The 15,556-nt window shown below is 34.6% G+C and overlaps 1 protein-coding gene across 32 annotated transcripts in view; it reads right to left on the reverse strand.

Annotated features, from left to right (window-relative positions):
• The window catches only part of SNAP91 (synaptosome associated protein 91), a 140,495-nt gene that overhangs the window by 49,660 nt on the left and 75,279 nt on the right, over window positions 1-15,556 (reverse strand). For all 32 annotated transcript variants that reach the window (XM_072736302.1, XM_072736387.1, XM_072736416.1 and 29 more), the window contains exons 11-13: window positions 12,703-12,730; window positions 9,891-10,000; window positions 7,705-7,823 (exon numbers count right to left, since the gene is read on the reverse strand). In XM_072736302.1, coding sequence (XP_072592403.1) covers window positions 7,705-7,823; window positions 9,891-10,000; window positions 12,703-12,730 — 257 coding nt within the window. The remainder of the gene's footprint in view (window positions 1-7,704; window positions 7,824-9,890; window positions 10,001-12,702; window positions 12,731-15,556) is intronic.

The raw sequence follows: 15,556 nt of genomic DNA on the forward strand, positions 1-15,556 counted from the left end.
CTATTGACACACTGTTTAGCAAGCTAGGATTATTTAATTATCTATGGGAATGCAACTTTATATGACTTTGGAAATTTAAATGTTAATTAAGGATTCTGATTCCAAAATGACATATTAAAAGCTACAGATCTTGCCTACTAGTGACTCAAGTAATATTCTGTCTGGGAGAAGATAACCTCAAGATACGATCTTTATTGCTCTATTGGACATTAACTAGTTTTGTATTTAACCTAGTTAAGTTATTCTAGCACTCCTTTTCAAACATGGATAAATACCAAGTCCCTCAAAACATTATCTGAACCACCTTTATAATCTTACTGATTTTCTCATCAGCAAATTATTGTCTTTTCACCTGTGTTGTTTCTTTTCCCCACCTTAGCTTTACTGAGGTATGTATTTAAGATGTACAATGGGAAGAAAAAAAAAGATGTACAATGTGATGATCTGACATACATGTACATTGTGAAATGATTATTACAACCAACCTAACACATCCATCACCTCACATAGTTACTTAGGTACTATCTTTATTCTTATGGTGAGAATTCTTAAGATTTCAGCAAATTTCAAGTAAACAACAGTATTATTAACTACAGTCACAAGCCATACATTAGATCTCCTGGACTTATTCATCTTATAATTGACAATTTGTGCCTTTTGATCAATGTCTCCCCATCCTGTGCCTTACTTTCCATCACCTGCCAACCATCAATATACTTTCTGCTTCTGAGAATTTGACTTTTTTAGATTCCACAATACAAGTGAGATCATATTTGTCTATGTCTGGCTTATTCCCTTAGCATAATGTCTTACATGTTCACCCATGCTTTTGAAAATGGGAAGATTTCCTTCTTTTTAAGGGCTGAATAATATTCCACTGAATTTACATATATATAAAACATATTTTCCTTCTCTATTTGCCCACTGAAAGACATTTAGGTTATTTTCATATATTGGCTATTGTGTATAATGCTGCAGTGAATATGGGAGTACAGATATCTCTGATATGTGTGTTTGTGTGTGTGTATCCTTTCAGAAGTAAGATTAGTAAATCATGTGGTAGTCCTATTTTTAATTTTTTTGAGGAATCTCTATGCTGTTTTCCATAATAGCTATACTAATTTCCACTCCCACCAACAGTGTACAGGGTTCCCTTTTTTCCATACCCTCATCAGTACTTGCTATCTCTTATCTTTTTGGTATAGCCATTCCAACATGTATGAGGTGATATGGTATTATGGTTTTGATTTGCATTTCCATGATAAATGATCCTGAACACTTTTCCATGTATCTATTAGCCATCTGTATGTTTTCTTTGGAAAAAAGTCTATTCAGATCCATTGCCCATTTTTAAATCAAGTTATTTGTTTTTTGGGGTTTTTTTTTGGCTATTGAATTCAGTCCTTACATATTTTGGATATTAACTCCATACAAGATACAAGGTTTGCAAATATTTTCTCCCTTTCTGTTGGTTGTATTTGAATTTTATTGTTCCTTTTACTGTGCAGAAGTTTTTTAGCTTGATATTGTCCTATTTGTTTATTTTCACTTTTGTTGCCCATGCTTTTGGTGTCTATCCAAAAAAATCACTGCTAAGACCAATGTTTAAAAAGATTAGTTTCTCTGTTTTCTTGTAGGAGTTTTTATGGTTTCAGGTATTATATTTAACTCTTTAATTCATTAAAGTTACTTTTTGTGTATGGTATAAGGTTCCCATTTTATTCTTTTGCATGTGGATATAGTTTTCCCAAAACCAGTTATTAAACAGACTATCCTTTCCCTGTATTTTTGGTGTTCTTGTCAAAAGTTAGTTGATCGTATGTGTGTGGATTTATTTTTGGGCTCTCTATTCTGTTGGTCTGTTTTCATACCAAGTACCATACTATTTTACTATAGCTTTGTACTATAGTTTGAAATCAGGAAGTGTCATGTCTTCAGTTTCGTTCTTCTTTCTCAAGATTGCTTTGGCTGCTTGGGGTCTTTTGTGATCTGTACAAAGGATAGGATTATTTTTCTATTTATGGGAAAATGCCATTACAACTTTTCTAGAGATTTCACTGAATATATAGATCACTTTAAGTAATACGGACATTTTGACAATATTGATTTTTCCAATCCATGAATACAGAATATTTTTCTCTTTATTTGGGTTTTCTTCAATTCCTCTCATCAGTGTTTAACAGTTCAGTGTACAGATCTTTCATGTCTTCAATGAAAATTTATTCCTAAGTATTTCATTCCTTTTGATGCTACTGTAAACAGAATTGTTTTCATTTTTTTTCAGATAATTTGTTGTTAGTGTATAGAAATGCAACTGATTTTTGTATGTTAATTGTGTATCCTGCAACTCTACTGAATTCATTTATTAGTTCTAATAGTTTTTTTGGTAGAGTCTTTACAGTTTTACACATATAAGACGATGTCATCTGCAGAGATAATTTTGCTTCTTCCTTTCCTATTCGGATGCCTTTTATTTCCTTTCCTTGTCTAGTTGTTCTGGCTAAGACTTCTAGCACTAGGCTGAATGGAAGTGGAGAGTGGGCATCCTTGTCTTGTCCTGAATCTTAAGAGAAAAAGGTTTCAGCTTTTTACCATTGAGTATGATGCAGGCTCATCATATATGGCCTTTATGATGGTGATTCTTTTTGCATATAATCTGTTAAGAATTTTATCATGAACAAATGTTGAAATTTGTTAGATGCTTTCTCTCCATCTATTGAGATCATATGATTTCTTTTTTTTTGAAGTAGGCTCCATGCCCAGCATGGAGACCAACATGGGGCTTGAACTCATGACCCTGAGATCAAGACCTGAGCTGAGATCAAGAGTTGACATGTAACCAATTGAGCCACCCAGGCACACTGAGATCATACAATTTTTATCCTTCATTCTATGATATCATGTATCATATTTACTGATTTGTGTATATTGAACCATGCTTGTATCCCGGGGATAAATTCCACTTGATCATTGTGCATGATCCTTTTAATGTGCTACTCAATTTGGTTTGCTAATATTTCATAGAGCATTTTTGCTTTTTTGTTCACTGAGGTTATTGGCCTATCATTTCCTTTTCTTGCACGGTCCCCCCCTATGTGGCTTTGGTCTGAGGGTAATACTGGCCCAGAAAATGAGTTTAGAAGTGTTTCCTCCTTTTCAATTTTTTGGAAGAATTAGAGAAGGACTGGCATTAATTCTTGTTTAAATATTTGGTAGAATTCACTTGTGAAGCCATTTAGTCATGGTTTTTCTTTGTTTTTGATTCTTGTTACAATTTCTTTCCTCATTATGGGTCTGTGGAGATTTTCTATTTCTTCATGGTTCTGTCTCAGTCAGTTATATGTTTCTAGGTATTTATCCATTTTTCTGGGTTATCCAATATGATGGCATATAATTGTTCATAGTAGTCTCTTTATGGCCTTTTGTATTTTATAATATCAGGTATAATGTTTCCTCTTTCATTTATAATTTTCTGAGTTTTGCTTTTTTTTCTTGTTTAGTCTAGCTAACGGCTTGTCATTTTGTTTATTCAAAAAACCAATTCTAAAAAAAAAAAAAACAAAAAAAAAACAAAAAACCAATTCTTAGTTTCACTGATATTTTCTATTCTCTTCATAGTTTCTATTTCATTTATTTCTGTTCTAATCTTTATTACTTTCTTCATTCTGCTAACTTTGGGATTAGTTTGTTCTTTTTTTAGTTCCTTGAGGTATAAAGCTAGATTGCTTATTTGAAATCTTTCTTCTTAATGTCGGCATTTACCATTATTCCTTCTTAGAGCTGCTTTTGCAGCATCCTATAGGTTTTGGTACATTATGTTTCTGTTTTCATCTGTTTCTTTTTTTTTTCTCCAACCTTTCTTTATACAGTATTCATCCTCTCTGCTAAATAATTTTTTAATAATAAATTTATTTTTTATTGGTGTTCAATTTGCCAACATATAGAATAACACCCAGTGCTCATCCCGTCAAGTGCCCCCCTCAGTGCCCGTCACCCATTCACCGCCACCCCCCGCCCTCCTCCCCATCCACCACCCCTAGTTCATTTCCCAGAGTTAGGAGTCTTTATGTTCTGTCTCCCTTTCTGATATTTCCTGCCGATTTCTTCTCCCTTCCCTTCTATTCCCTTTCACTATTATTTATATTCCCCAAATGAATGAGAACATATAATGTTTGTCCTTCTCCGATTGACTAATTTCACTCAGCATAATACCTTCCAGTTCCATCCACGTAGAAGCAAATGGTGGGTATTTTTCATTTCTAATGGCTGAGTAATATTCCATTGTATACATAAACCACATCTTCTTTATCCATTCATCTTTCAATGTGTGTCCTGAATGTTAAAGTGAGTTTCCTATAGGTAGCATATTGTTGGATCCTGTGTTTTCACTTTTTAAAAATATACATTGAACCATCTGTGTCCTTTGATTTGGGGACTTTAATCCATTTACATTTAAAGTAACTACTGATAAGTAAAGACTTATTATTGTCATTTTATTTACTGTTTTCTGACCATTTTGTAGTTCCTTTTTTCCTTTCTTCCTCTTTTCTTTTGTGACTTGTTGATCTTCCATAGTGGTATGCTTTGATTCCTTTCTCTCTGAGTATCTACTAGAGGCTTTTTCCTTTATCATGAGTCTTCTATAAAACAGCTTCTAGTTATAACTGTATTTTGAGCTTCAAAAATAAACTTCAATAATAAACCAAGTCTTATGCTTTTGCTCCTCCTCCCCGCTCCTGACTTTCTATGCTTTTATGTCATATCTTTTAATATTGTGTTTATATTAACAAGTTATAGTAGCTTTAGTTATTTTGAATTCTTTTGTCTTTTAACTTTTATACTATAGTTAAAAGTGATTTAACTACCACCACCCAGTATTTGACCATAGATTTACCTTTACCAGTCAGCTTTTTCATATGTTTTCATGTTGTTACTTAACATGTTTTTAATCTGAATAACTCCCTTTTACATTTCTTATAAGGCATGTCTAGTGGTCATGAATTTCCTTAGCTTTTACTTATAGAGGAATGTCTTCATCTTTCCACTTCTAAAGGACAACTCTGCTGGGTATAGTGCTCTTAGTTGAAGTTTTTCTTTTTTCTTTTCTTTTCCTTCCACACTCTAAGTGTATCATCCTGATCTGTGAGGTTTCTGCTGAGAAATGTGCTGAAAGCCTTATCAGGGTTCCTTTATATATAACAACTGGATTTTCTCTTGTTCTCAAAATTTTCTTTTTGTCTTTGACCTTTGTCAATTTGATTATACTGTATCTCATTTGGGTTGATCTTGCTTGAGGACTTTTGAACATCATGAATATGAATATCCATATCCATGTCCATATAATTTGGGACATTTTCAGTAATTATTTCTTTAAATAAGCTTTCTGTACATCTTTTTCAGTCTTCTTCTGGGATTCCCTTCATGCATATATTCATCTGATAGCATGGTCCCATATGCTTTCTTCACTCTTTTTTGTTTCCCTCACTGGTATCCCCTAATGATCCATCTTTGAGTTTGCTGCTTCTTTATTCTGTCTGATTAAGTCTGCTATTGAAGCTTTCTATTGAGTTCTTCAGTTCAGTCATTATATTCTACAGCTCTAGGATTTCTTATGGCCTCTATTTCTTTATTAGATTCATTTTGTTCATGTACTATTTTCTTGACTTTGTTTATTGTCTATTTGTGTTCTCTTGCATCTCACTGAATTTCTTTAAGATGATTATTTTGAATTCTTTGTCAGGCAATTCATAGATATCCATTTCTTTGGGAATGGTTATTAGTGTTATTAGTTTCCTTTGGTGGTGTCATGTTTGATTCCCTGATTCTTTGTAATCCATGTATCCTTGTGTTGGTGTCTGTGCATCTGAGGAAGTAAACAGCTCTTCTAGTCTTTAAAGACTTATCTTGGTAGGTAAAGACTTTCACCTGCTCTGTGCTAATGACATTTCCCAGAGCATCAGAACAGAATCACAGCTGAGTGGGGTTGGATCTGGGTCATACAGCTGGATATGCTGTGATGTCCATGGTTGGTGGGCCTCTTACGAGGGGCTTGGATGGGTTTGTATCCTGCCTCATCCCTGGGTGGACCTTCAGGACCTTGGTTAGTAGGGCTGGAACTGGGACAAGGGTCCTTTCAGGGTCTGCAGTTGAGTCCACAGATGGTGGGCTTGTTAGCAAGTTCATGGATGGGTGTGGCTCTCACTAGGTGCCTGAGTAGGCAGATATCGTCCTGGACCATAGCTAAGTGGAGCTGGAACCAATCAGAAGGTTGTCTTAAAGGCCATGGTTGGGACCCAGGTCAACGGGCCTGCCTCTGAGGGCATGGGCAGGTGTATCTCTTGCTGGATTCCTGGACAGGCAGGACTGCTCCCAGACCATGACTGAGAGAGGATGGAGCTGGGTCACAGGCCATTTCAGAATCCACAGTTGAGACCAAGGTCAGGAGACCTATTACCCAAGGCAAAGGCCGGCATGGATCCTCCTACATCCCTTGGCAGATGTTGCCTGATGGCAGGACCAGGGCCAAACAGGACTATAAATGCACCCATAGGGGCATGGTGGTGCTTCCGGATCTGTAGCCAGGACCAAGTTTGGTGAGCCTCTCATCCCTGCATAGGCCTGCTCTCTCAAAACAACCTTCCCTGATCTTAGGCTCCATTACCATTTTGCAACCTCCTACCTGGATCCCAAAGCTCCCACAAAGGCACTTTGCTCATGAATGGCAACCAAATTATTTTTGCTGTGGGGATCTATGATGGGGCACCTCCTATTTCAACCCATTGCTTATGTTATTCCCTCTGTGTTTTTCTATAGTTGTATGAATCACTTTTTAAACTTAAAAAATGTATCTTGATAGTTTGGCACAATAGGGCAAGGTATTTAAAACCAACTCAGTGCAGCACTGAAAATGATGCAGTAATTAACCTATTTTTATATTTGTATTTGATTTACTTTTTAATCAAATATTTATAAAAGTTTAAGTTTTTTCAAGATCCATGAATAAAAATGGGCATCAAGCACTTAGGTGTGATTCTTCTGGTTAGTTTAGTATGGATCTTTTCTGGCACAAACAAGAATCTATCCCATATTTCAACTACCTGAAATCAAATACAATGTGAATTAAAACTAGCTTAGGCTTAAAGGAATCCAGGAAGTAGGCTACATGTGAACAAATCAAATTAGAAATGCTGGGGATCCCTGGGTGGCTCAGTGGTTTAGCGCCTGCCTTCGGCCCAGGGCATGATCCTGGAGTCCCGGGATCGAGTTCCACATCGGGCTCCCTGCATGGAACCTGCTTCTCCCTCTGTCTGTATCTCTGCCTCTCTCTCTCTCTCTCTCTCTGTCTCTCATGAATAAATAAATAAAATCTTAAAAAAAAATTAGAAGTGCTGCCTTTGAGTAATTTCAGAAGTTCACAGGAACACCTAATCCTCAAATGTCTGAATCTCTAGAGACCAATTACTAAAAATAATCAGATTTTCAGAATAGCAATGAAAAATATTGCCTTTGCTTCAACTTTTAAAAACTATATGACTACTACAGAGAGGCTCTCTACCTCTCTCTTAATATGTATTGAAATCAATAGATGCCATTCTCAGCATTTTATCTCCAAGTTTCTAGCAACATTTTAGACAATCTGAAGGTAAGTAGCCTGAATAAAAACAACTGAATAGGAAAATGGCACAACTGTCTGGTTTCACTCACCTCCCCATGCAGTGGCTCCTCCAGAAGGTGGTGGTGGTGCTGGTGCTGCGGCTGCTGCCGCCCCTCCAGAAGGAAAGTCTGGCTGGAGGTCCAGGAGATCACTAGATGGTTTAGAAGCGCTGAAAGGAAATTACAATTTTAAAATAACATTTAAAAATTTTATAATGTAAAGATGCTTTAAATAAAGAGTAATGCAGAAAACAAAGATTTTCAATATTTTAAATCCAATAAGAGAATAATACTTTGGAAAGTATAGCCTATGTCCTTCTATACTGAGGGCTGGCAAACTACTTTGTAAATGGTAAGAAGCTAAATATTTGAGGTTTGTGGGCTAGATAGTCTAACACTATTCAACTCTGCCAGTGTAGTATTAAGTAAGACATAGACAATATATAAACAAATGACCGTGCTTTTGTTCCAATAAAACTTTATTTATAAAAACAGACAGTGGGCTAGTTTCGCCCATAGGCCATAGTTTGCCACCTCTTGTTCTATACACAATAACATAGGTAAACCATACTGCAGGCAATGGGCCACTCAACCAATCATAAGGCAGAAATTAAAGGGGGGAACACACCTAAATGCCTCAAATTAAGGGGGAATTTTATCACATATATTAATGTCCACTGGGTAGAATCTGAAGGGCTGGTTTTGAGGACTGTGATAAAAGGAAGCATACTCCAAATATTAAAGTATCGGAGTAAGAGAGTCATGGGTAATTTTTCCTTTTTTCTATTTTCTAAGTTTTTTTGCAAGAAAAAATTCTTGCTTTAAGAATTTATTTATGAAGCAAAGAATACTAAAATGAATAATCACTATATACCTTTTTTTCTAAGTTAAACTATAACACATCAAGTTTGCCTATAGAGGCCTCATCTGAAATACTTCTGTATGTTTTATTCTCATTCAGTTAGGGCTATGCTTTTCAAAGCTCCTCCATCTGCAAAAGTTCCAAGGAAGGGCCTAGAGATTTGCTATTCAAAGTGTGGTCTTTAAACTAGTAACATTCTGAGACATGGCGTAAAATACAGGATATTAGGTATACCTCATATCTTCTATATCAGAATCTTCATTTTAACATGGCCCCAGGAATTTCATTCAGGTTTGAAACACACTAATCTATAGGTTACCAGGCCAGGTACCAAGCCACCAGGGTCCCAGAGTCCCCACCCTTCTTCATAAATAGCAGTTCCATCTTTAACCTTTTTTAAATATTAGATTTCCAAGTAATATTCTTTTGAAGAAGAATTCTAGTTTCTTTTTTAATTTAAAAACACTTGAAACTTGCTTAGTTTTGATTTCCATTTCATAAATATAACTTCTCAAAGTGCCAGGATAGGAAACAAATGATTAAGACCTGAATCAAAGTTTTTAGAAGAAGCAATTTATCTTAGTATAGAGGCAAAAAGGACTTGGCTTTCCCAAATTTGTGATTACAGGCAAGTAAGAGGTAACACACAATAGTTAACATGGGTACATTACATGGATTTATCACTCAATTCAAAATTCAGATCTCCAAATATAGGGCATTCATAATCAGTCATAGATACTATAAATCCTCTCATGACAAAAGAAGCAAACAAAACGTGACCTAAAATTATTGTCTGAGGAAGCCTCTTTGAGCTGGCATTTCATCTGAGGCAGCCCTGAGATTTTACACAATGCACAGTTATCTCCAACTTTCTCACTATTGTTCTCACCTCTAGGTGCTATAAAAGCTGATTAGAAACATCTTGATGGTCTCTTCCTACCACCAGAGTCTGAGTTCCTCATAAGCACAACTGCGAACGGTTTTTGTTTTGTTTTGTTTTTTAAGTGCTGTAAGACACCCTTTAAATTTCACACAAGAAGAGGCTAATTTCTGAAATCACTTTCCATTTCTTCACAATTTCAGAAGAACCCAAAGCATCTGTACCATTCTTCCACCTCCTTCTCTAAATGTGTGAGCAGGAAGGTGACCCAAGGTTTCTACAGCTTGGGTCTTCTGATGCTTTGAGAATACAGGCCCAAGGAACTGTAGAAAAAGCAAAAGAACTTACTTTGTGAACCTAAAGATAGCCCAAACTATTACATGTTACTAGGACTGGATTTCATTTTGTGAAAACATCTGGGTTCAGTACATAAAAATAAAACAAAAACCTAATCAAAATATTAATACACAGTTTAGCACATACTCATGAACTAACCTGACAGGGACAGCCGCAGACGCAGTTGCAAATAAATCAACTGGTGGGGATGTGTCGATAGTTTTAGCTGGTGTAGAATTAGGAGACGTAACAGTTGTGGCTGGAGAAGACTGAAAGTGAAGATGCACAACACACTCTAGTCAAATGTGAATCTAAAGGACACAGAGCAACAGGACCTCCACTTTGTAGACCTCTGGAATTCACAGCAATTTTTTGGTAACTCCTTGTGGGAGAGGAAAAAACTCAAAAAAATTTGAAATGGAGAACTGTAATAAGTAATCAATATTGGCCAAAACAGGTTTTAAACTTTAAAAATTAAATGCAAACTATATAAAATTATGTTTAAAATATTTGGCTTAACATGGCAATGACTTCTACTCATGTATTTAAAATCAAGGTTAAATAGTTATTTCCTAAATAGAATTATCAGGAGAGATCTTACTAACTGCTAAAAATGAAAACAATTATCAATTGGAATAACTGCTATAAAACCAAGGCCATTTTTTTCCTCTGCATTCAGGCTAGAATTCATATAAAGCCTTCTCAGGTATCTTTAAATTCTAGAAATCTAACTTTCAAAATAGTTTACAGGTGGCAGAGAAAAATTTATAAAGAAGATACAAGTCACTTACAGCTTAAAGGTACCATGACTATATCCCATCACTAATATGAAATAGATAAAACTAAAAAAATGAAATAAAATCTAACATTTATTGTCCTGTACTGGTTTATTTTTAAAAAGAGAACTTAATTGTTAATATATTAAAAATTAAGATTTTTGTTGAGGAAACTATCCTATTTCCCTTTATTTGGTATATTTAATTCTTCATATATTTACAAGAGAAAGATTGAAACATCTCAAACCAGTCCACCAATACTTACTGTAAGTGGAAGTGTGATATAATAGCAAGTAAGGTATGAAAGAATAAGAGCAGCCAAACGCTATCAGATACTGCTATAAATGGACATCTAATTTTAAACAGACCAAACGAAGGAAAGTTTTTAAAAGAATAAATTAAGAAAAAGGACTGAAGAGATAGTGTTCAGGGGTCTTCAGAGTGAAATGGTATTTGTTTAATACCTATTTGTCCCAGAATCGAGAAGTCAAAATTCAATAGATACATAATTGCTAAACATTCAGCACATCAGGAAAGACAAACACATGAGCAATATGGATAACGTTGCTCAGAAAAACATCAATTCAAGCCTTTCTCTTCACCAAAATGTCAAAATTTTCAGGTGGGATATGACAGTTTATTAAGGGAATAGAAAGGACCAACGAAATTTAATTTGTATGTTATCCACAGTGGACACTGACAACTCTTCTAAAAGAAATTAGTATTTTTTTAAACCAATACATGTAAATAAGTGATGTTTATGAAAATGCCACTGAGAACTTAAAGACAACAATGAATCTACCAACATAAATGCAGAAATGAAGGTCTTCAGAGCCTCATTAAAAATGCCTTCTAACAATAAGCTCTGGAGAAATGAGACAGCTAGGGAAACAGAACCAGAATAATCCTGTTATTAAGAAAAAGAAAATGTCAATAAAATTCAATTTGGCCAAAATGTAGAGACAGACCACTCCAAATGATGCCATAATTTTTATCACACTCTACTCTACAGTCATATGTTGGAATTTTTCACATAGATGTAATGATTTTAAACCTGGTTTTCTATCAGAATCACCAGGGAGCTTTTTGTTTGCTTGGGGTGCCTGTGGGAATCTTAGGCAGCCAGCCAGGTATTGACATAGTACAGGGCGTCTGGGAGCCACCAGTGCAGTCATAATGACATCCTTCACATCTGTAATAACAGCAATCACAAAAAGGAAATTTGTCATAGAGGAAAGAGCACATTTATTACATTTTTGTCTGAAAAATACAATGGCAAATGTAAGCTACAGACCTAGGGAAATGAGTACTATTATTGTCACTGATAACCCAGATCCTGTCATTCAAAATGATAAAAAAAAGAGGGAGTAGAGTTATTAAAATTATCACAGTAGAGTATCTAAAAGGCATGCTTGCAGAAAGACACTCCATCACAACTGACTTCTTTACCATTCAATCACATATAAAATTATATATCTCACAGGGCTGGGATTCAGAGTATGTATGTGCTTTGTAACTAGTCTGTTTTCAGTTGCAAATATAAATGTAAGAAAATTTCTCCTACTTAAAAACTTAGTCCAAATAAAGGACTAAGAAAACATTGCTATTACTACAGTGGATTGAGAAACTAATAAAGTAGAATACATGAACTTTACCTTTCTTTTCCTTAAAAACCTAAAAAAATTACCATAAGATCCAGAAATAACAGGTATTTACATACTTGAACATTTACATGTTCACCCAGCAGCAGTGTTTACAATAGCCAAATGGTGGAGGTAACCCAACTGACCAACTGACAGACAGAAAAAGAAAATGTACATACATACAATGGAATATTATTCAGACTTAAAAAAGAAGGAAATTCTGACATATGCTGCAGCATAAATAAATCCCCCCAAAATATTACACTAAGTAAAATAAGCCAGTCAAAAAAGGACAGATACTAGATGATTCCACTTATTTGAGGTACCTAGAGTAGTCAAATTCATAGAGACAGGAAGTAGAATGATGGTTGCCTGAGGCTGAGGAGAAGGATGTGGAATTAGTGTTGAAAGGATACAGAGTTTCAGTTTTGATGGCAAAAGTTCTGGAAATGGATGACAGTGATGGCTACACAACACTATGTAGCCAATGCCACTGAACTGTACACTCAAAAACTCCTAAAATGGTCAAAACAAAACAAGCAGCAAACTTACCTTACTTAATGGAGAGGGAGCACCAGATCTAAAAGGCAACAAAAAAAAATTAAAACTGAATATACATGAATGCATTTGTAAGCATTGAAGTTTGATATCACTTGGAGAAATATTAACCTGTTTATATACATATGTTTTAGTAATGGGTAAACTATTTTTTAAAATAATATATTCTTCACTCAATTAGGACATCCTTTTGCAGTATTTTCCATTCACTTAATTTCTACTACTAGAAATTCTTAAATCCAAGTTCTTTTCTATATCTCTAGCAACTCAATTTTTCAAGTTGACCATTATTGCCTGTATCCAACAAAAATAAAATTGGAATTTTAAAAATATTTCCCAGACTTGGGGAAAATAATGTTTTACAGAATTAAAAAAAAACCCTCTGGTGTATTATGTTAAAAAGCTAGAAAACTCCTTAAGGTACACTGTGATTCATTTAATCATAATTGTGATGCATTAGAGGAACATCAGAATTTAAAATATCCCTATGAGCACGTGCCTGAAATGCATCTCAATTTCCACATGCATATTCCTGGTTTGTTTTTTTTCATGGCTGTAATAAAATCTATGGGAAATATTCCCAGTATCCTGTTAGAACTATTAGGAGATTGAAAAAGAACAGTAACCTCATGCTTGTTTCTAAAGGAGTGAGGGAAAATTAGAAAGGAGTAAATTTTTTTTTTAGTGAGATAATTGCTACCACTCTGCCTTGTACATCATTTTTAGCACAGTGCTTCAGAAACGACTGTCTAAACAGGTTACACTTTACCAACCCAAGTTAATGGAAAACAAACTAATGATAAAACAAAATGAAGAAAAAACATTTCAATAGGAAGCCTACTGTCAGCGTCTTAAAGAATGGCAGGCATGGCTTTCTATTCATCTATAGAGAAACTAGCACAAGTAGCACTAGTAAAACAAAATTAGCAGAAATTAAGTAACTGAAATTTTGTACAGTATCATGAATTTTTGTTTTATTTAATGTAGCAAAAACAGATTTAATAATATACATCACATTAATACATTTTATGTTCAATCTTATTTGCAAATACCTGCTATTAAAGATTATCATCCTCAAACCTAAGTACAAATATCATAATTGGCACAAGAATCAGTTTGCCAAGCTCCCACATGAGCACCATTACTAAATGACACTTCTAGTTACCCCAAAGAGTAAGCAAATAAATGAAAAACCATCATCCCACTTACCACATTGTATCTTGTCTCTTTAGTTATCTGTCTTTTCCACTAGAAGCTAAATTCTTTTGAAGAAAGGGAATCTATCCCATTGTTTTATACCCCTAGCACTTTACACAGCACCTGACATCTTCCAGGCAGTGATATTTCTGTATTATTTGAATTTTAGATTAAGAATGCATTCATGTGCTTTGTGTAAAAACAGATTAATCATAAGTCTTAAAAATTATTTTGTGTAAAACTAAACTGTCAGAATGAGTGACCTCTGTTCCTGTGGACCGCACCCAGCCTTTGCCATGATTTTTCATCTAAGAGGTCAGACAGAACCAGAGGTGTGCTCCCATTTGGGGCCATAGCCTTAAAAAGTATCACTAATCACTGATTAAAATCTGAGGGCTCAGAGGCTTAGAGAAATAAATAACTTGCCCAAGCCTCATCACTATTTAATAGTGGATTTAAGACTTTAGTTCAAGTCTGTCTGATGCCCAGAGCCTGTGCTCATTTCACATTCCAGCCTGTCCTGACACAAATACAGATGAGCCCAGCACATGAGTTCCTCTCTTATACAACACACAGGCTGCTTCCTTTCATGTTTCTTCATTGATTTACTTCTCTACCATTGGTCATTTGCCCTTTATAAAAGAAAATACTGCAATCTTTTATATATAGATAATGACACTTACTAAAAATCAATACTTATTTTAATGATTTCAGCAAATATCCAGAAATCTAGTACATGGTAAACTGTGTTGGGAAGAATAAGGCATGAATATAATTTTAAAAGAGAATGACCCATGTAGTCCTATCCTAAATTCTGTGAAATGCTACAAACAGATCAATGGGTTTTTATGATGAACATAGAATATGCCAAGGTTTACTTCCATGATGTTAATAGTAAATCATCGAAAGAGGAAATGTTAATGTCTTATCCACAATAATAATCTCTACATAATTTTGGCTATAAATGTTAGCCAGAAGACAAACAAAAAAATACAGATGTGAAACCCTATCTATGTCTTCCAAATAACTTTAATTACAATAGACTTATCAAATTTACTGTACCCTCAGCACTTAGTAAATGCACATATAAAATAAAATCAATTTCTCTTTTGTTCTATGGCATCACAGAATCACACATATACAAATATATCACACAGTATTGCATAAAACTTCAAAAATGAGTATTGGTGGATAAAAGCTATTACATGTAAAGAGTATATATATATATATTTATAGTAGACATTTGAAAACGCTTGTCTCTGAGATTAGAATCATTTCATACTGCTACTTAAAGACAAACAACTTTAATTTTCTAATACTGTCTTTTGGTACTTTTGCTATATACCATGGGAAAATCTTGTTTACTAATCAAATAAAAAAACTTTGATTTCCAAAATCTAAGAGGACTGCGCATACACCTAAAAGAGATTTTTTTTTTAGTCTTTATCTAAAGAGACCAAGATAAAGTAAAACCATTTATGCCAGTCACATTGGGAGACAAATAAAAAAGGATAATGAAAACACAGATGTGTAAAATTGACAGAAATGAGTTTTAAATGCTCTAAATACCAAATGTGGAGCCTTAAGAGTGATTTTTGCATTTTTAGTAATAACAAATGCAAAAAAGTCACTCAATGTAGTACTCACCCTT

The sequence above is a fragment of the Vulpes vulpes genome, chromosome 1, assembly GCF_048418805.1.
Source record: "Vulpes vulpes isolate BD-2025 chromosome 1, VulVul3, whole genome shotgun sequence".
Lineage (NCBI taxonomy): Eukaryota > Metazoa > Chordata > Mammalia > Carnivora > Canidae > Vulpes > Vulpes vulpes.